This window comes from Canis lupus, chromosome 25 (genome assembly GCF_011100685.1).
Source record: "Canis lupus familiaris isolate Mischka breed German Shepherd chromosome 25, alternate assembly UU_Cfam_GSD_1.0, whole genome shotgun sequence".
In the NCBI taxonomy this organism is placed as follows: domain Eukaryota; kingdom Metazoa; phylum Chordata; class Mammalia; order Carnivora; family Canidae; genus Canis; species Canis lupus.
The window spans coordinates 40,053,679-40,076,071 of NC_049246.1; the positions used below are offsets into that span (position 1 = coordinate 40,053,679).

Consider the following 22,393-nt stretch of genomic DNA (forward strand, 5'->3'; position numbering starts at 1 on the left):
GGACACGCAGACGTGCACACAAATGAAACCACCTCCTCTGAGGACTGAAGCAAATCCAACTTCTACGCTATAGCAAAAGCATAAAAAAACCCAATCGGCAATAAGAAGGAAAGAATGGCCCCGTGTCTCAAGAGGCTATGGTTTGGGGTGCAGGTGTCTTCACAATCATGTGTCCTCTAGCTGTCTGGCCATCTGGCTGAGTGGGGGAATCACTGGCCAGTCCAGACAGAAGGGGCAAGCAAGGGGTGTTGCGAGGTGGCGGGTGCACACGGGGCTCACCATCAGGAACGAGTACCCGATCCAGAGGCTCCTCCAGCTCCGTGGACACGGCGGGATGGACCGGTCCTGGCTGTGCAGCGCCACCACGGGGGCTGGGGCCTCGCACACGGCACAGCGGCTGATGTAGGGGCGGATCTCCTCCTCTGAGAGCGGCATCATGGGCAGGGGCGCAGCACTGGCCAGCCAGTAGGACCGGTCGTTCCTCCGGGCGTAGTGGCACACTTGGTGGATGTTGCAGTAGGCAAAGGGCAGGGTGCTGAACATGGGAAGGCAAGACCCTGCCAGACCTTGGGAGGCAAGACGACACCATGTGGCAGACGAGCAGCCCATCCTGGTGTGCCCGGGGTCCCCTCCTGCATATGCCACCCACAGACACGCCTCCCACCGTACCTGGGCCCCCACCGAGGCCCGCCTCTGTGTCAGTGAAAGCAGGGTGTGCACCTGACCATTCCTGCCACCTCCCTGGCCTGGGGCCACAGCCCTCACTCCCTCGTTCACTCAACATCCACTCATGAGCCAAGCAGTGGGCCGGCTGCTGGAGGGGCGCACAAAGCTCATGCCCTGGCCTGGCTGGGGAGACGGCTGGGCCATCGGGGCAGTGAAAACCCAGCCTGGCTGGCCCTAGGAGCGAGCCCCAGGGAGCACCGAGACTTCCAGAGAGGCTAAGTGGAAGAATGATTTACACTAGGACCTGAGATAGGAAAAGGATTTGCCCAGGTTTGAAGACAGCGACTATTCAGAAGAGATAGAGCAGGAAGAGAGGGCCAGAGTGGAGGAGCGAGGAGCACAAAGAATTCAAAGGCATTCCATGGGGGTGGAGGGGAGGCAGGACGGGATGTCTGTGTGTGTGTCTGTCTGTCTCAGGGTGTCTGTAGAGACATCAGAGCAGAGGCTAGGGGCTTCGTCCGTCTTGTAAGGAGCCTAGATTTTATGAGTGGGCTCTGGCTAGACCAGGGTGGGAGGCGACGGATGGAACAGAGGCCAGGCAGGGAGGAGGCCGGATGCAGAAGGGAGAGTAGGAGAAAAGTAAACAGAGACAAGATATTAAACACTACTTCTCTCCCCCCACTGCCCCCCTGCCACCCCAGGCCCCCCTAATGCCAAGGGCTGTAGCTAGGCCCAACGCAGAACGAGCTGTAAGTAGCTGCCACTGCTCGGCCTGCACTCCTGGAGCACCCTTGCTAACAGCGGGGGTCATAGCCCAGGGTGGGCAGTACCAGGGCTCCTCCTCCACCAGTGCTCCCTGGTGCCATAGCGATACCTCCAGCACCCACCACCCAACCATCATGCTCTGGGAAAGACAGGGCGCCAGCACCTGGGTAGGTAAACTCCTGGCTTGAAATCCAGCCCTGAGGCTTACGGATCTGCTACTGAAAATGGACCAGTGGGGCACCTGAGTGGCTCAGTCATTAAGCATCAGACTCTTGGTTTCAGCTCAGGTCACGATCTCAGGGTCGTGGGATCGAGCCTGGCACCAGAAGCTACATTTTATACATGCGTTACATTTGATTTACTGAGAAAGAAGTATTTTTGTAAAAAAAAAAAAAAAAAAAAAAAAAAAAAAAAGGAGTAAGTAGCCAGGTGAGAACTACGGTAGCCAGAACGAGCAGCTCTGGTGCCCCACGGGGTCACAGGTTTCAAGGAATTTCACTGGGAATTAGCAGGGTTGTTTCAAAAGAAAAAAAAAACCCACCGGAGAGGGGTGGTCACTTAAAATGTTGATGAATCTGTAAAATTAACCCAAAAGTTGTACTCCTAAGCGAGGGACATGGTGACCACGTGCTCCAACATACCAAGGTCCTGATTGTGGGCCTTCTCCTGTCCTTCCAGGTATAACAGACTGTAGCCCGTCCAGAGCCTGGGCATGCCCGCGGGGCAGGTGGGCTCCCCATCCGTCTGACTGTGGAGAACCAGGAGGAAGCCACTGAGGTATCCAGGCCCAAACCCTCTGGGCCCAGGGTCCCCAATGGGCCCGGGGGGCCCTGGAGATATAAAGAAAAAAAATGAAGGCAGGTTAGGGGGGGTTGTTTCAACAAACACTTCTGAGCACCTCCATTCTGAGCACTCAGGGAGCCAGAGAGGAGGAGCACCCCACGGCCCATCCCTGGAGCACCCCCTGATACAACCACAGTGTATACAGATAACTCAGCAGCAAGTGTTTATTCTGAGCATCTTCCTGGCGGTCAGAGTGAGTGAGCATAAAAATAGATGCCAGAGGGGAGGTGGATGGGGGTGATGGGGATTAAGGAGGGCACTCGTTGGGATGAGCCCGGGGTGACATGTCAATTCTACTCTTGAAACTAATACTATACTGCATGTTAACCAACCAGAACTTATTCATTTTATTATTTTTTTAACCAACTGGGATTTAAATAAACCCTTGAAACTACAAACCAAACAGCGAGCAAAAATCCCTGCCCTCCTAAAGTTTACATCCTATCTGAACGAGAGAAATGACAAACCATGAAATGTGTTAGGAAGTAAAAAAAGGATGGGCTGGTGTCACCCCTGTGGTGACACCTGGGACTGGACCGGGAGCCTGCTCATCCGAGGAGGGGGTCGCCCAAGCGGGTCTTCCTTACACCTCGCAGACTTCTCTCGGCCTCTGGCCCATCTCGGAGATGCAGGGGACGGGGGGGTCCCATGCACAACTAGCACCTTCTTCTAGGAGGCTGGGAGCGGGGAGGGAGGCCTGGTCCTACATTCTTGCTGGCAGGTGGGAAGCGAAGAGCTCATCGCAAGGCGAGCGGGGCCCGTCTCCCTGGCATCTCTAAGGGGTTGACCGGCTGAAGGAGGCCAGTGGCTACTTCCAAGTGCCAAGAGCAAAGGTGAGACCAAAAGTTGGTTTTGTTTTGTTTTTTTTAACCTCACTTCTGGAAGACGGGCAGGCTCTCCCCATCTATACTGCAAAGCAGAGGTTAGAGTGCGGGCCTGGGCGCCGGATGGGGCCTGCTCACGTGCTTGGTGTGACCTGTCAAGGTGGCACGGGCGGGGGGCCTGGGCTTGGGAAGCAGAGCGTGGGCAGCGCCGAGCCTCACTGCACACCGCAACTGGCTGAAGAGGAGGCGCAGGCGCCCTCTCGTTACAGACCTCACCACCCCCTTCACTCCTTCTCGTCGCCCACCTGGGAGATCCTCTCGAAGATGAGACGGTGCCTGGGGGCTCTTTGGGTCCCCAGCTCCCGGCATATTGCCTGGGTGCACGTTATATTTCAAACGACTCTTCTGGAATGCCTTGTCCCTCTCCTCGCCCAGTGCCAATCCCCAATTTTTTCCCTAAGAAGGGGCCTTGTATCCTATACAAATGCATCAACAGTTGTGCGATAAGATGATGTGAACCCAGAAAACAGGCCGAGCGACTGGGCCGGCGGTGGAAGGCGAGAACCCCCCGCCACCCCATCCTCAGCACGGCCCTCAGGGGCCATCGCCTGCACGGCCAGGCTTGCCCAGCTGAAACAGCCGAGCCTTTTATGATCACGAACAGCAGTCTGGGAAACTACTAAATGGGGGGGGGGGGGGTAGGCCTAGACTCCTCGTTACTGGGGCTGCGGATCAGTGCAGGGGGTTGGGGGGCCTCTGCCTCCCTAACACCTGGTGAGCCCAAACCTAAGGCAAATGCATTTAATAGGATCAGCTGGGCAAGCCACTTGAGGGGCCGGGGTCCTGCACACAGTTCCCAGATCTGTGGTGTCAAGGAAACAAAGAGAAGCTGGACACTTGTTACCTGGTGCTCCGGGGCAACCGGCTTCTCCTGCGTCCCCTGTGCTTCCGGGAGGCCCCGGAGGTCCTGGGAGGCCGGCCTCGCCCCTCCTGCCCTCCAGTCCCGGCTCTCCTTTGCACCCTGCGAGAGAGATCAGGATGGAGGGGTGACACCGCGTATGACACCTGCGAGCCCCCCTCCCCGGCCCGTGTACCTGGCGCGGCCCGGGCTCCCTGGTGGGGCTGCACCCCGATAGCGCGTGTCGCTGTCCCAGGTACCGGGCGGGGGAGTTAGACCCTGAGCCCGAGCCACGGGCCCCAGGACTAAGCCATCGTGGCCACGGCCACCATGTGGAGCCGGGCTGGGGGGATGGTGGGGGGGGGGCCCTTCACGTCGCCTCATATTCTGGTATGTTTGACTTTTTTAAAAAAACATTGAACATAGATGATGACTTCTACAATTAAAGATTGTCCTTAGTAACGATTTTTTTTTTTTTTTTTTTTTTTTTTTAGAAAGCCGAGTGGAGGACTAAGTAAAATTTCAGAGGATTCAGTCGGGAGATCAAGTTAAATTTAGAGCGATGTAAGAGCAGCGGTTCTTTAAAAATACTAAGGCTTTAGGAGGCGGGAGGTACCAGCCTGTGCGGGGATTAACCAGCCGGGGCTTCTCAACGTGACCGTCGCTGTCATCTGCCTACCAGTGGGGAGACTGAGGCTCGGGAAGGTGACTGTTGGAGACCCCAGGGGTCAAGGCTGTGCCATGGGCCACCAGGCCCTGCTTCGGGATGAGCTGCGGCGCTCAGGTGCGCCCCCAGGAGGACGTAGACGTGGGGCTTGGCAGCCGTCACACCGGCTCTTTAGGTGTTTGGTTACTTTTGTGCAAGGCATCAACTCATGAGCCACCATCTCCTTTCGTGGGTACCAGACACGGTCCTTGTCTGGGGAGGAGCGCATTGCCATCAGCCTGGGTTACCTGACGACGAGCCCCCCAGGGTTCTGGTGTCTACTTGTTTCCTTCCTTTCCTTCCTTCCTTCTTTCCTTCCTTCCTTCTTTCCTTCCTTCCTCCTTTCCTTTCCTTCCTTCCTTTCCTTCCTTCCTCCTTTCCTTTCCTTCCTTCCTCCTTTCCTTTTTTCCTCCTTTCCTTTCCTTTCCTTCCTTCCTTCCTTCCTTCCTTCCTTCCTTCCTTCCTTCCTTCCTTCCTTCCTTCCCTTCCCTTCCCTTCCCTTCCCTTCCCTTCCCTTCCTTCCTTCCCTTCCTTCCTTTCTTTCCTTCCTTTCTCTCTCTCTCCCTCTCTCCCTCTCCCATGAATCACCCCAAAGCCAACCATTAAGTCGGAGAGACTTAATGACTTAAAGACTTAAATGACTTAAAGACTTTTTCACTCTTGGACTCGTTCTTCCAAGGAGGGGAGAGCCACCCCTTGGAAGAGTCCGGGAGAGACGGAGGGGACTGCCACACTCGGGTGATCAGATGGCTGCCCCCCTCGATTTCCTGTCTCACACAGGACCCCCCTCTCATAGCCATTTGAAATACCTGCCCCTCCAAATCTCACTGCTTTTGAAATTCTGATCTAATCTCGCCTGCCTGAGGGTGTCCCATGCCAACCTCCTGCTTCTGTCCCCACAGCCAGCCCCGGGCCCTCGCCTCCCCTTCCCATGCTGGGCGAGCTAGCGGGGGGCTTCCCAGTATTCCGGGCTCTCGGGGTGCTGTCATTGCACTTGGGGGTTTTAAACAAATTCTCTTGGACTGTCAGGCAATTCCTGGACTGTGTTGCGCACACGGTTATCATTCAGTAAGTGAGAAAGGAGGCCTCTGCCTCTCCCGTCTGGGCGAGGGATGGCCTCTCCTTTCCAGTAACTGGGCCGAGACCTCTTTCCGGGTGGGGCGGCTGTGCGCTGCCTGGCCCGTCCCTCGCCACCAGCTTCAAAGAGAACATCAGTTGCTTTGGAAGGAACACAGGGCCTGGATGGTGAGCTCAGAGCATTCTTTTATCTCCCCCCACCTGCCCCCCAACGAGATGATTGCAACATGTGGCCACTGTGCTATTCTGGAAAAGGCTGCCCAAGTGCTGACAAGCCACCAAACGGGCCAATCACTGAAAAGGCAGCAGGCATCTTCCTGAAAATATCATCGGGCGGCGAGATCACTGTCGATCTAGGGAAAGGGCACCCCCACCCCCCCCCCCCACCAGATGTTAGGATATAGGCTTTGTTCCCTTTGGAGATATTGTCAGGCCATTTCCAGACAGAGGAAGGAAGGCCCCTGTTAACCGAGCTGTGGGCTCGGAGCCCTTCACTGTGTGGACTCTACTTGGTTCTCTACTTGGAACTTGTTTTAAGGACCATGACTGCACCTAAAAGTCCTCCTGTGCCTGACGGCTTACCGCCTCTGAGAGCATCACATGTTGACTTGGAGATTAAAGACACTCTCACAGGGTGTGGGGAGGTCCATTAGGCGGCAACAGTTCAAACCAATATGGAAACAACCCCTGTGTTCATCCCAGGAAGCCCCAGCCTTGGAGTCACCCCCCACCCCTGCCCAGGAAGGAAAAGTTGTAGATCAAAGAGACGTGTGAGCAGAAAAACATTAGGCCTTCCATGGTGGAGGACACTTAAGAGACACAGTTACATTTAGGGTGGCTGTTACCCACTCATACTGCGCAGGAAAGAGCCAGAACTTTGGGTGGTTTTTTGTGTGTTTTGTTTTTTGTTTTTTTTCTGGACAGATCTCAGCTGCGGCACCTGATTACAAAATCAGCTTAGCAATGAAAGAGGTTGTGGAAGGGAAGCCAAGAAGAAACCAACAATGTCATTTTAAGTGGAGGTGGTACTTTCTGGTGGCAGCTAATCCTTTGTGACCAAGCTTGGGGGTGCCATATACAGCCCCCAAACCGTGCTGAAAGAACTGCCTTCAGAAAAGGACAGATGACGAGCAACATGCCCTGCGGGTGACCCAATCAGGCAGGGCTAGGCCACTTTAGACCCTCAGTGGAGACTTGTCACCTTTTAGAAATTAGACAGTGTGGCCGATGTGTCCAGGGTGGCCAGCAGAAACAGGCAGGGGAAGGGGGCCAAAGAATATATTGCAGGCAAAGAGGTCCTTGATAACAAGAGCTGGAGGCCCGTATCAGGGAAGAGGGACCCAGATGGGAACACTGGCTTGGCTCGAGCGTGGGTACTGGGGAGTGGGGCAGGAAGGAGCTCTGGAGGAGCTGAGCCATGGAGCAACACAGTCCTGCTGGGAGACCATGGGAAGAATGGGGGGCACTCTACGGGAAGGGCTGTGTCCTTTTTTTTTGACTAACAGTCACACTTTGTGGCACAACAGTGACCCCAGGTGTCCCCACTGCCAGCAGGAAAACTCAGTGACGCCAATAAGGAGAGGGCACAGGAAGCCAGAGAAGACCCTTCTGAGGCCACCTGCAAACAGATGAGCCCATCTGACCCTGAGTCGGGCAGAACCAGAGCTGACAGGTGATCACACCTGGGCCCAGGGGGACTGTCACTTCTCCTTCACAAGCTCACAATCTATAAGAGAGAATCTTGTATGTGCCCAAGCCAACTATTTGCCCATTTGGTTTTTTTATTCCCAATTGCTTTCTTTGTTTTCCAAAGCCACCATCGTGGGTGAGCCTGACTGCCCAACTAGTCTCAGCTGCTATTGGGGGGGCAGCAGTGGATCTCAATCCGGGTTGTCCACTAGACTCATCTGGGGAGCTTTTCAAAACACGGATACTCGAGCTCTCCCTCTCTCTGCATTCTGTTGGTCTGGGAGGAGGCCCAGGCATCACTATTCTTTCTAGCCCCTCCAGGTGATTCTAACCTACAGTTAGGATTGAGTCACCAAGGATGGTGTCACTCTTAGCTGAGTCTTCCAAAGACAGGACTCATATAATATGGTTAGGGTTTCTCAAACTTGAATACACACACACACACACACACACACACACACACACAAATATTCTGGGGATCCTTGTAAAATGCAGATTCTAACTTGGTAGGTCTAACTCACACTTTGAGTAGCAAGGATGTGTCTAGTGAGTAACCAGGCTCTTAGGCCAACCTCCCCCACCCACGCCCCGGCCATCTCCCCACTGGACAGTTCTGGTTCCTCAAAGCCCTCTCTCTCCTTCAAGGCTCTGTGCAAAGGCCAGCTCTTGCCTGGGTCCCAGCAGTCCAGTCCTGCACCCCTTGACATTGAAGTTCCCCTCTCCTTGTCCCACCGTCGTCAGGCCTTTGCCAGAAACTCCACAAAAACAGAAATCATGATCTTCCATTATTTTGAGCTACTTATGTTCTATCAGCTATTCCTGCCATGAGGCTGTGAGGCACAGGGGTGGGGGTTAAAACACATCTTATTCACATTTGTGTCGCCTACCATACCTACTACCGCACTTTTGAAAGAGTGCAGAGGATCTGGAAGTATTTATTGAAATAAATTTGCAGAACCCCATTACCGGCCGTATCTTCTATTTGAAAGTTGATTTTTTTAACGGAGTGTGTGTTACAGTGGGGGGAGGTCCCAGCCCTCAACTGCAAACAAATACACAACAGGGGGGTTGGTTTAAGAAGTAGGTTGAGTGATGAGTTATTCTGACGGATGGGAGAGCTCTGTCCATGCAGTGTGTGCCAAAGAACTAAGCTCGCCCGCAGGGTTAAAGGAAGTTGCTCCAATGACACCCAATTATCTTAGTGCATAAACACAGATGCAGTGCAGTAAATACAAACAAAACAAAAACCCCATATCAATCCGAGGGAGGCTCCAGAGCTGTTCTGGACACTACCCCAGAACTACTAAGACTCTAGCAGAGGGGATACCTTTTGGGCTGTTTTTTGGCTTTGGGGAAACACACACACAAAAAAATGGGTGGTGCAAAACTCAAGTTCTATTTCCAATTCCTTTGGCCCTGAACCAAAAAAGGGCCAAAGCTACACCTGGGCAGTGGGAAAAGAGGAAAGAAAATAGGGTAATTTGCACAGAGGGTGTCTAGAATCATGGGCACTGCCTATTGGTCTGAAGAGATCAGTGATCTCTAGCTGACCAGCCCGGACTCCCTAATCTCTTTGTAAAAGACCAGTTGGGTGGGGATTTGTGAAGAGAAAATAAAGGATTTGGAAGACAGTTTCTAAAGGGACAGTTTGGTTTCAGGATTTAAATAAGGATCCTGGTACCCTGACCATGAGCAATGCTCGAATCAATCAAATGAACACTCCGGTCCTGGCCATAATTTAGAAAGGTCCTTTCCCCCTTTTCTCTCTCCCTCCTCCAAGCGATACACTCCCTTCCCTCTTCTCCTGGGCTGCTTCTGTTCCACGAAGCCCCAATTCAAGTGTTTGTAATTCAAAATCAAGTGGACAGCTATTAGTGACTATTAATAGAGCAACTACTTTGTTGTGTAAGAGGCTTCAAAACCTCATGCCTCAAAGCTGCCCAAGTATGAAAGATTCAAGTAGGAATTCAGCATAAAAATAGCAGGCTTGTGCTGACCCAGTTAGGACATGATCAAACCTTTGGGTAAATGTAGAAAATGTATAAGTGGGAGGAGCTTACACTGCCCCATACTCACGAGCTGCTTAGGCTCCAGGGTAAAGACTACAAAGCAAGACCCCGAGATCTTCACTCCAGAAGCATATGAACAACTGGTGCCAGCCTCCTCGTACCTGGTCCTGGGGGCCCTCTCCTTCCAGGGACCCCCATGGCTCCTTCTGGTCCTCTTGGGCCTGGTACCCCAGGAAGCCCGGGGATGCGGGGGCACGAATCCACATCTGCAGGAGGCCCTGGTTCACCTGAAATTGGAATCACTGCTTGTGTGATGGACCCAAATCGTACAAACACGCTCCTTCCGCATTCTCAAGGTGGACAGGCTTCTGACACTACACCAGAGAATCAAAGAATGCTCAACAGTCCAAATAAGTTCCATGCAAGTGGGACTGTTGTTCACTGTGGGGGCACGTGAAAAGCTTCCAGAAAGCATTTTGTTAAATACACGGCTGACCGAATGAATGGGATCTCAGAAAAAGCCAAAGAAGGACGGAATAGTGAAGGTTGCTTGAGGCAGCAGTCGTTTGGTGACCTCCACTGGATTTCTGATCTTTGGGCCACTTTCAACTGGGAGTCAGCCACAGGTAGGAGCGGGAGGACAACCTGCGGGGATCCTACACTCAACGTCATGTGTCTCCAGTCTTATGTTCTACATTTCGGCCACTTGGGCTTCCACAGCATCTGTGACTCGTGGAGACAGAATTTCAAGGTTCCAAGCAGCAACCTTCAACCCTGAGTGCATGCTGGTTGGAACTCTCCAGGGAACTCTCTGAACCTACTGATTGTGGGGTCCTGCCCCACAAGTAGTGATCCAACTGGGGAGCCCGTGGCATGGGCAGTGCCCTCAAGCTTGGTTATACAATAAGCCCACCCTCGGAGGTTTTCAAAAGAACTGGTGCTAGGGATCCCTGGTTGGCTCAGTGGTTTAGTGCCTGCCTTTGGCCCAGGGCATGATCCTGGGGTCCCGGGATCGAGTCCTACATCAGGCTCCCTGCATGGAGCCTGCTTCTCCCTCTGCCTATGTCTCTGCTTCTCTCTTTCTCTCTTTCTCTCTGTGTGTGTGTGTGTGTGTGTGTGTGTCTTTCATGAATAAATAAATAAAATCTTAAAAAAAAAAAAAAGAGAGAGAGAGAACTGGTTTGGTGCTGGGATCCCACCTAAGCTTGTTAAATAGGAATTTCCGGGGCTGGGACCTTGACATGGGGAATTTTTAGAACTCCCCAGAAGGCTCCAGTGTCAGCCAGAGCTTCACCATCGCTCAGCGCTAAGAAGCTGCGGTTCTGACTTTAGCACATCAGAATCATCTGGCCAGCTGGTCAGAGCCCAGAGCTTCTGAGCACATAGATCTGGGGTAGACCCTGACATCTGCACGTCTAACAAGTTGCCGGGTGAGGCTAATGGGGCCCATCTGGGGATCTCACTTGGAGCATGATCACTGCTCTAAAGGTTTGCATGTTTTTCCTTCTTGGTTGCGTTCACATCTTTAAGATATTTTTTCCTAAAGCTCCATTCAGGCCCCCTGCAAATATTCCACAAGAGCAAAGAAATCATAATAACACTAACCAATAATGATAACAGCCAACACTTAATGAATGCCTCATCACGTCCCAGGCCCCGTGCTAAGTGCTCTACGATTAAAGACTCCCAACAAGCCCGTGTGTGTGTGCTGCTATTACTGGAGTATTACAGGTAAGAAAACCCAGGCTCAGGTAAATAAGTGACATATCTAAGGTCTCACAGAGAACCTTAGGCAGAATCTAGGTTAAAATCCAGTAGGGGCCCGGCTCCAAATCTGTGCCCTTCACCAGGACACCACACTGCCTCACAGAACTCTTCACGTCCCTGTGACGAATTCCAAGAGACACATCATATTTTAAAAACACACTGCTTATCAGTTGTGGTTTTCTTAAAATTCATACAAATGTGCAAAATAAGTTTAGGAACAGCAGTGATTAGGCAGCAAGAAAACTGTAGGAAATGTAGGCCGTCGTGGCAACACAGGCTACACAGTAGTTAATGTGTCTGCGCAGAACGGACTTGAACCTGGGGCACCTGGGTGGTTCAGGTGGGTAAGTGTCCAGCTCTTGATTTCAGCTCAGGTCATGATCTTGGGGTCCTGGGATCAAGTCCCACATCCGGCTCCACGTTCAGTGGGGAGCCTGCTTGAGGATCTCTCTCTTTCCCTCTCTTTCTGCCCCTTCCCCAGCTCATGCTCTCTCTCACTCTCTCAAATAAATAAACACATACATAAATACATAAATAAATAAATAAATAAATAAATAAATAAATAAATAAATAAATATATAAATCTTAAAAAAAAAAAAAAACAACAACCCTAGACAGACTTGAGCCCTTGTCAGCTGTTTGGAATTTAATCTCTTATAAAATACTGTATGAAACCGCATCCAACACTGAGTTGGGTGTATCTTTACAGTACATACAGTTTAATGTAAAAGGTGGCTGTTGCACTCTGAGTGACTTGAGGGAGATGAATATGAATATTTTGTATTTTCCCTGAGCAATCTTGTGAATTCTGGGGGAATGAAGGAAGCAGGTAAGGGAATGGTGTGGGAGAGGGGTGGGCATTTGCCCAGTGAGTGCTTCCTATTTAGGATCCTAAGTTATCTTCAAATGAGTTTATACATAAACAGACACAGAGAGACACTAAAAGGATGGAAGTGGAAACATTATATATGAAGCTGTGATTTTTATTTCTTTTTTTTTTCTGAAGCTGTGATTTTTAAACACAAACATTTAAAATAGCAGATTCTTTTTAAACTCTGATATTGCTTTTCTTTACTTCTTACTAAACCAGAAGCTGAACGGAAGCGGTGAAAGTGTCTCTTGTGTAAGCTCCTGCATTCAGGGCACATTTTCTTTTTCCTTTTTAAGATTTTATTTATTTATTCAACAGAGAGAGAGCAAGAGAGCACAAGCAGGGTGAGCAGCAGGCAGAGGGAGAGGAAGACGCAGACTCCCCGCTGAGGAGGGAGCCCGATCCCGGACTCGATCTCAGGGCCCCAAGATCATGACCGGAACTGGAGGCAGATGCTTACCTGACCACTGAGGGAGCCACCCAGGAGCCCCAAGGTAAATTTTCATTAGGATTAATAAGAGATGCCTGGAAAGAACAAATGCGTGCGCTCACTGTGCCGCTTTTCTTCTTTTAAGAAACTCTTTTCACTCTCTTTGAAAACCCCAGACACAAAATAATATGTTGCTTGGCATTGTGGAGGGGCAAGCGAACACTTAGTTGAAAAGAAGAATAGCATTTTCATTGTAACACACAAGGAAATTTGCTCTTTGAAAATGGACTTCGGTATTATGGGAAAACCTTGTCACAGCCCCTTACTGGGTGTGAAGGACCTATCTTTTCATGTTGTTGATACTACTTATTTTAGGGACGTTCTATGTATTTATATCGCAGAATGTATAAAAGAAACTTAACACTGGTATGCTCTGCAGCATTTGACAGAGAAAGCACTCACGCTCTGGGCCTGAATTGAAATTATGTAAGCTGAGTGTCTACTCTGTCCTGACAACCTATAATGAGACTTGGCTTTAGGATGCTCTAATATGGGGTTACTGTATCTGTAATGAGGAAGCCAAGGCACTGAAGCCTCATATAATTACAGCGCCCCATCTATGAAAACGTAACAAAGCATAACTCACAAGTACAGTGAAAAAGGCCAGCACAGAAATAAGTAGAAGCCAGATTTTAGAGGAAATTACTAATTTTATTGCAGTGCTTACCTCTGGAACCTGGAGAGATCCAAAGTCGGAAAATGAAGCCACGCGACGATTTTCAGACGGTGGAAAGAGATTTTAAATTTGTCAGTTAGGGCAAAAGCAAAATCGGTTATTCGAGAATTATACATAATACTTTGAGGATGGCATCAATGATGAGCAGAAGGATGGCATCTTATTTACATAACTAAGTCCCCATCCATGTCACTGACAAGAACAGCTCGGCTTTAGTAATAGAGCTTGCACATCCAGAAAAACGTGACATGAAGCTCTCTTGCATGATACAAAATTTCAGTTGATTTCGTACAGCAAATATGCCCTAATTCAACATATAGAGAAATTCTGTTCATTGGCAGGCTTCTGAAAGTTTCATATTATTTAGCCAAGTTTTATAGGTTATGCCCAGAGAGGAAATAGGAGATGAATCCAAGAATAAGCTCTTGCTCATGTAGTTCTCCGATCCATCATAAACCAGTGCAATCTATTTATTCTTCGGACCACGGTGCTAATTTAGGAGATTGCAAAATACTCTGAACGGACACCACATCACCGTGCTGTGGATTTAGGATCTCAAGAGATATTACTTCTGTGAGTCTCAAATACGCATGTCTGTTTGCCCTTCCAACTCCTCCCTGGCTTACTTTGACCCCTCTGATGAAAACGTGTTCGATGCTGAGCTGACACTGAATAGCCTGTCCGTCTTCGTAGGAACTACTGTACTTCACAGAAGAAGTTTAAAAAAATATCCAGGAAAATCAGCAGGAGTTCAGGGACAGAAATGAATAGGGTCCTCACATACAGTGATCGAATCACTCTTTGCCTCTCGTGTGAGGGGACACAGATTCATTTACCTCGGAAATCTTGTATGTAAAATCAACTCCTAATTTGCAGACCCACTCGTTCTAATAATAAATATTAGTTTACCAAACATCAGATTGTGTCTTGAGGTCTGAAATAAATACAGCTTAACTCCTTCGAAGTCGCAGGCAATTTCAGAATAATTATGAGCTTCCAGTTGACCCACAGGGTCAATACCGAAAAGAAGGCTGTCTGCAGGCTGCTGGGGGAGATCATTAGGCGTGAGGAGCTTACCTGGAGGACCGGGGTGCCCTCGCCGGCCTGGAATGCCCAGCAGACCCTTCTCCCCAGGGAGCCCAGGAAGTCCCTGAGGCCCCTGCAGCCCCGGGAATCCTATTGGTCCTAAAAGGAACATAAAGATGTAAAGACGGGGCCCTGGAATGAGGCAGCATCAAGCTAAGAACAGTCTGATGGACTGAACCCAGAGATTCACTCCAACAAAATTCAGGGCACAGTCAGCCTGAGAATCCGGATGAGTCTCTCACTTTTCTCTGCAAAGCTGTGAGGAGCTGCCTCTGGCTGAAGGAAACACAAGTGTTGTCAAAAGGACGAAGGGAATTGGTTTCATGACGGAGATAAGACCAAAGTAGAATGAAAAGCCCTGTCATCCTGAACTTTCTCTAGAGACAGAGGACCAGAAGTGAAGGGAAAACCAGGAAGGGCAGCAGCTCAGGGCCTTACTCGCACAGTCCCTTCTCTTCTTCGGTGCCCAGCAGGGCCTCATTCTGGAGAGAGCCCAGCCAGCCTCACCTTCCTCGGAGGAAGCCCCCTCTGGGACCCCATCCCAATCCCACCTGCTCTTATCATGCTATCATAGAAGAGTGTCCCCTACTTGAAGCACCTGCCTCGGTTTCTATCCCTGGATCCTTTGGTGTGAATGTCTGTCTTCCCCCCATGAAACTATGCTGAGTAAGAGTGGGGACCCTGTTTAAACCTGCTCACCGTTAGAATCCCGTAGGGGCCTAATAAGTGTTTGTGGAATAGATTAAGTATTTCCCACTAAGTCTGAAAAGGTAAGCTGAAGTTAAACACTCTTTGGACCATACGCCCCCTGGAATGGGAGTTAAGCAGCACGCTTTATGGTTTCATCAGTACTTCTAAGTCTTTGTATATCCTTTTGTTGGTCACTGTTACTTACACTGCATCCTGTTTTCCCAATCCTAAAGAATATTTCCAGGTGGCGGTTCATTCTCTAGAGTAGCAACTGGGAAGAAGGAGTGTCTTATTTGGAAAAGGAACAAGGTTGTTCAGCTAGCCTCCTCCTTCCTTTTGGTGACTAGCATGCTAGTGTGTCTGTCCAGTTCTGGGGTTTAGGAACTGGAAGCCCACATACCTGCAGATATAAGCCACATTCTCTGAAATTGATTTCATTGCTAATGAAGTTGAAGAGGGTTGTTGTGTACTGTTGTGCAGGTTGCGTACTGCACCATTACAGGGATGCCATTTGCACTTAGTCACGACAGCCTTGTGGTGATTTTGGCCTTCATTTTGCCCTAATCTTTTGCTTTATTTCCTATTTGGTTCAGAAGTTAGGCAGGGAGCCAGTTATTGGGCAGACTTTGACAGTTGCTTCTCTGGTATCCAGCTTCCTTATCTATGACATAAGGGAATTAAAATGGAAAACCATTCTTGGTCCCTTTTCGACAAGAAAAAGTGCTATGAAATGAATAACTCTCTGAAATCCTGGTGACCAAGAACTTACAGTTAAGTATCAGCAAATTAGATTTTTAAAAAATGACTTAAAAAACATTTCAGCTTTAAAAAGTGGGGGGATTCAATAATGGAGACTGTCTCACGAATATAAAAAGACAAGATCAACCGTCTCGAACGGAACTGTCCAGTACGGCAGCCACTAACCACATGTGGCTCCTGAACCCTTGAAATTGGCACGTGCAAACTGGGCTGTCCTGTAAATAATGAAACACGCACCAGACTTCAAAGCTGGGGAGGACGATGTCTTACCTGGGAGAGAAACCAGGTTTGTACAAACGGCCCTGATTGTTGCATAACTGACAGTTTATATCAACGACAATATGCCAAAGTGGCAACACTTGAATATATTATGTCGAAGGAAATATCGGAGCTCATTTCACTTATTTCTCTTTACTTTTTTTTTTTTAAAGATTTTATTTATTTATTCGAGAGAGAGAGAGAGAGGCAGAGAGAGAGAGGCAGAGGGAGAAGCAGGCTCCAGGCAGGGAGCCTGATGTGGGACTCGATCCCGGGTCTCCAGGGTCACATCCTGGGCCGAAGGCAGGCGCTAAACCACTGAGCCACCCAGGGATCCCTCTGTTTACTTTTTTAGCATGAGGCTACCACGCCTTTTCGTTGCGTGGGTAGCTCGTGTTCTATTTCTGTTGTTCAGCTCGGGTCTTTAGACCATCAAGTGTGTTTCATTAGGGGCTGAGGATGAACTTGTGTTTCTTCCCCTTACATGTCCAACCGTCACCCGAGCCTTCGGACTCTGGGAGAGTCAGGGAATGCACTTTGGGATGCAGGGACTCTGTCCATCGGAAAGGAGGGCTCCCCGGTGCTGGTGCAGAAGCCCAGGCCCCGAAGGGAGGGACAGCAAGGGTCTTCATGCCCGACTTGAGAAACGACCTGCGTTCCTACCTTTCTGGCCGTCTTTTCCATCGCATCCTGGGAAGCCTTGGTGTCCTGGAGGGCCGGGTGGGCCCGGGGGACCTGGAGGCCCCGGCGGCCCACAGTCTCCTGGTTCCCCTCTCAGAAGGTCAACGCTCCCAGGGGGGCCTGGGGGCCCGGGCGCTCCTGACCGCGGGGAGGAGGCAAAAAGCTTCTTTCAGTCAAAGACCAACGTGACAGCTGGCCGCCTGAGAGCTTCTTAAGGAAAGGAACTGAATGCAAGCGAGAGATGAAGGGAATTAGAAGAACGACAAAGCCCGCGGTGTCGGGAGTGCAACAGAGACTGTCTCGCGGAGCCCGAGCTGGGCGGTGGCGTAAGTGGCCTGTTAGTAACCGTTAGACAAGTGGCTTCTCTTTGCATTGTCATCCCACTGCCTTAATATCGGGTAGAAGGACGCATGGATGGACGGACAGAAGGACAGACGGGCGAACTGACACATAGATGAAAGGCTTTGGAGAAAATCTGGTGACGGAAGAGGAATATATTCACTCGATTAAACGTTCAACTCTATTTGAAAACAGGCGTCTATACCCACGAGGTGAGCCCGAATTCTGTGCCCCCTCAGCTTCTCATACCGCCTAGGGTATTTGGGAGCGTTTTAATTTTTCTCAGCCAAAAATAGAATCGCATAATACTTGAGCCCACCCTGATGATCGGCCTGAAGACTTAAGGCAGTTGGGGTGGGCCTGCGAGGGAGCTGTGGTTGGGGGCCTGGGGCCGCCCTCCGTGATCCCCTGGGTGCCCCCCCGGCCCAGTCGGCGCCCACTCTGTCCCTGTCCTGCGCCCGGAGGGACGGCGTGTCCTGCGAGCAGCCCCTGGGGACCTCTGTGCTGCGAGTGCCAGGCCTGCCGCTGGCGGCGGCAGCTCGGGTGGCAGGTGCCCGGGACCAGAGGTCCTGCTGCCACGACGCAGGCCCTGCCGAGGGCCACCTGTGTCCCCAGGGAGGAGGTGCACAGAGCCGCCCTGGCCGGGGACAGCCCGCCGCCCGCACCCCCACCTCGGCCACCTGCCGCATTGACGGCGCTGCTAAGGGCCTTCAGCTCTGGCTCCATCTGGTCCTACGTCCCTCCAGAGCTGGGGACCTGCACGGAAAGCCTCCACCACCCCCTGCCGGGATTGTCCCATACCTCTCGGACCATCGGGGCCAGGAGGACCCACATCTCCGGGTGGACCTGGGTCAGGAACGTGACCTTCAGCAGCTCTTCCTGTGGCACCTGCAGGACCAGGGGCTCCAGGTCTCCCTGAGGAGGGACACGGTCAGCTGTCAGCCTCGTCCCATTTGCAAGGTTTTGATTTAGGTTTTTATTGAGAGAAGGGCAGAGCATGCCGCTTCTTACCTGGGGGGCCGGGGGGGCCTCTTTCTCCAGAAAGGCCTGGGGGAGAAATTCCTGGGCTCCCAGGGTCTCCCGGCTCCCCTTTCAGCCCAGGTACGCCCACTGGACCGGGTGGGCCCACTTCGTGCAAACCTTGATGAGGGAAACAGCATTAGTCCGGGTCTTCTCCCTCTTGGTCCCTGTTGTGGCTCCTGGAGAAAAACTGCCTCCAAACAGGGTGACGGGGACACAGCCGGTTGTGCTGAGACCAACCACCTGCTGCAGCGGTGGGGCCCTAAAGGCTGCAAAGCCCTCCCTGGGTCGGTGGTCATCACTGCTTACACCCCATCAGCCATGGGTTCGTTTTATGGTTATTTCCCAGATTAAAAAAAAAAAAAAAACCCACATACAAAAAAACCCCACAACAGTGTATCAATGTTCCAACCTCTATCCCAGAAAGCATAAGACCCCAAATGAGATCCAGCAATAAGTAACTATGAATACACTGGCTTGAAATGTAAGGTGGGGATTAGCATGGAGATAACAACCAACCATTGCGGAGTTTCATCGAAAAGTGAGAACATCACTGGTTTCTTGGGGGAGGCACCCATTTCACCAGACTCTTTGGAAGAGCCACTAAGGTGAATCCTATGTGCCCTACATTAATTCTTGGCCTTCCAAACTATATCAAGATTCAGTCTCACTCCAGCCACAGTATCAAACCTGGCGGCCCAACAATCCGATCTGCCACCCAAAGACCCTCAAACCTCCGTGTCTGATTCCAGCTGCCTCATCTGATTGTGAGCTGTTTTGCTGAGACACTAAAGCAACAAACATCCACTATCTTAAAATACCAGAGGGACACCCAGGGGACTCAGTGGTTGAGCATCTCCCTTTGGCTCAGGACGTGATCCCGGGGTCCTGGGATCGAGTCTCACATGGGGTTCCCTGCGGGGAGCCTGCTTCTCCCTCTGCCTGTGTCTCTGCCTCTCTCTGTGTGTCTCTCATGAATAAATAAATAAAATCTTTAAAAAGAAAAATGAATCTTTAGCAGAGAAACAGTCCCAAGCAACATCAACAGAAGTCACTGTTAACCAGCCATTCTTTCTTAAATTGGGTCTTCTCAGGGGTCCTTTTTTATATAAGTCATCTTCAGTCCTAATAATAGTCCAAGACTGTGTCTCTAAGCTAAGCCAGCTTCTCAGTCCGGCACCCCGATCGTGTGCAGTGAAGGAATCCCAGCAGCCTCTCACCGTCTGCTGATCGCAGTTCAATCTCTCGCAAAGGATTTCCTCTTACCTGAAGCACCTTTGGCTCCTTTCTGACCCTTTAAACCATGCAAGCCATTCAGACCCGGCGACCCGGAGGGACCTGAAACACATCATAGGCCTGTGACCCGCCAAGGAAGACCAGGTGTGGAAGTTCACTGGCCACTGGGGATGATTCACTGATGGCCACCAGCGGAATCCCCAGGAGAGGGCCGTGAGTCCTCACTGCCTAGATGTCATTATCAAGGCTAAACCCAGGCCAGTGGCTATTATTTAACACACTCATTCAAAGGACATTTTTTTTTTTTGCAAGACAGCTTAACACATTTCTTCGGTTTTAACATACTGCTCTTGGTTTATGACCATATTGTGGACATCTCTCTCTATCCAGATAGAGACTAGAATTACTGAATCTAGGGGTAGGAAGGGACCTTAGGTTCTATGACAATGAAATCAGCCTAGACGAGAGAAGAGAGATTGGACTGGAGCAAACCCAGGCCTCCTTCCTCTCAGGCCCAGGACCTGTCCACTCCACCATGGTCTGTGGATACTAATTTCTTCGAGATCTAGTCAGGTAAAGGGAGTAAGACAATAAGGACAGGTGGGGCCTGTGGCAAACTGGGGAAATACATGACCCAACTTTTCTTCAAGTACCGTACCCCTCAGAAAGAAGAGGCTTGCAGGGCAAGTTCGGCTGGTGCTATGTCTTTGCCACTACTTCTTTCAAAATGAACCGCTCTGATGCCTCTTTACTGAAACTAAATTTATTTCATAACGACCGCTGAAGACTCCAGTCTCTGTAATTAGGTATGATGTCTTTCTGCCAGGCATCAGTAGAGTTCTCCAAGGAGACATCTACCAGCCTGATTTTATGTAAGTTGTCACTGAACACAAACACCTATAAATCTATAGATTCATAAACATATAAATCCTTAAAATACCCATAATACATTGACATCATCACATACAGCATACAAGTGTACAGATTTATAGGGAGAGAGTAGAGGAGGAAAACCAGGGACAGATGGAGGGAAGGAGGGAGGGGCGGAAGAGAAGAAGGCACACAACTGATACCTTCAGAACATTTCCCAGGAGCTGAGCCCTCCTTCACCAGGTGATTCATACATGTCTTGTCTCACTGATTTGGGGGAAAGAATCTTCTCCTCAGCTCCTGGCAAAACCTGATGACCTTCCAGATTCATTGGTGGATCTTCATCAAAGGCTACGAGTCAGCAGGCCCTTCACTTAGTTTAGGGCCATGTCCCTGTCAGTTGAAATCATAACACCCTGGCACACGTCAAATGCCCCTTAGCTACCCCATGACACCTACACAAACCTCTCTCGCCTTTATGCTGGTGCCTGTCTTTGGGTGACTGGATTACTTTGGGTAAATTAATTGAGTGCAAGATCGAGCCTTATTAGCCATCCCATACCCCCATTTGGCATGTGTCCTGACACAAGGTTGGGGTTCAATAGGTGTTTGTTGAATAAGCGAGTGGTTGCATGGATGAGTGGATGAGAAAACATGCCACCGGGAAGGCCAGGGCGTGAATGGGTGGAGAGAAAGCTGTGGGAAGGAGGAGGTACAGCTTCTGTTTGCACATTACGTTCTTTGATAGGTTTATGGGGGGAATAAGATTTGGTGAAGTTAGAGGCATCCCTTTGGGTATAAATAATTTAAGTGCTAATTATTATCTAGTCATTAATGCAAGTCCTCTGTGGGCTTCTTATTAAGAGATGGCACACTTAGCTACTTCCATTCTATTTATTATCCGTACTTGAAATGGAGCGTTAGTCTATTTTTAAACTCAAACTTTAGATTTTGGTGCAAATGAGCCCTATTCTCTCATCCCCCCCCTCACCCCCCGCCCTCCCGAAAATGGGAACGCACCCTTATTTTTTCCCTCAAGCTCTTATTTCCTAACCACTTTTAACAGTTCTGGCTGAGTTTATTTTTCAACCCTCTTTCCTCTTAATGAGCCAACGTTTCAAGTTTGCACCAAAAGAACACACAGACCCTCTTCATCCGCCAAATCTGGATATTTATTGCCATCTATCTGAAATGATAATAAATTTTTTGAGAACACTTTGCTATTTCAATGTGTTTTGATCTCCAGCTGAAGCCACCAAGATTGATGGCTTGGGGGACTCCACTAGGGTGGAATGTCTCAGCTCCTGCCAACTCTCCATTGTCTCATCAACACGTCCAGATCCCAGGCTGTCACGGGCCCAGCCCCTCACCATTGTTGAACTGGCCGACCCTTAACTGACCCAATGTTATCTTTCTCAACTGAATGCAGCTACATCTGGGTAGGATTTTAAGGGCAATTTTTCCTTTTTACTGAAAGCTTTTTTATCAACCCCATCTCTAAATCAGAAAGTTGTTCATGCATAAAATATACACAGTGCCGATGAGAGGCAATTAGGCCAACAAAGCACATTCCTCGGTAATGAGGATTTTTTTATTCACCTCGCTGGCTGTCCTCCTGCTTCACAACCTTCATGTAAGGCTGCACCTTGCTACACTCATGGGCCTGTGGGCTCTCTCCCCCCAGTCAGACAAGGGAACCCCCTGCTCCAGCCCTAATGGGAATCACAGCCTCCATCCAGGGTTAGCTGGCCCACTCTGACACCGGGTTCCCCCCACGGAGGTTTTCTTTTGTTCTACAGTCTGCAAATGCCACTCTATCCACCATGGCCTCTATACAGGTTTATATTTTTAATGGGGTGACCACTTTGTCCCCTGTTCGTATGGGATTTTGCTGGCTCTTGCGTCCTGAGGCACCCCTCGGTCCCAGGCAAAGCGAGACAGCTGGTCACCTGAACGTGAACACTGAGGAGAAAGGGACCCACATAACTATAGGTAAAGGGGGGGGGGGGGAGATTTGAAAACTTAACAAAACAGAATCTGAAATAAGATAAATATTTATTTATTTATTTATTTATTTATTTATTTATTCATTCATTCATTCATTCATTCAGAAACTACATGAGGGCCTACTAAGGAGAGGCACAAGAGCATAAAGACATGGTCTCCTAACCCG

General features: G+C 50.1%; 1 protein-coding gene across 1 annotated transcript in view; it reads right to left on the minus strand.

Annotated features, from left to right (window-relative positions):
* COL4A4 (collagen type IV alpha 4 chain) overlaps positions 1 to 22,393 on the minus strand; it is a 104,290-nt gene that overhangs the window by 851 nt on the left and 81,046 nt on the right. The window contains 10 exon segments of the mRNA NM_001031818.1: positions 280 to 566; positions 2,073 to 2,261; positions 4,003 to 4,119; positions 9,639 to 9,764; positions 13,273 to 13,281; positions 14,359 to 14,466; positions 16,738 to 16,893; positions 17,896 to 18,009; positions 18,106 to 18,234; positions 19,381 to 19,452. Of these exon segments, the coding sequence (NP_001026988.1) occupies positions 280 to 566; positions 2,073 to 2,261; positions 4,003 to 4,119; positions 9,639 to 9,764; positions 13,273 to 13,281; positions 14,359 to 14,466; positions 16,738 to 16,893; positions 17,896 to 18,009; positions 18,106 to 18,234; positions 19,381 to 19,452 (1,307 nt within the window).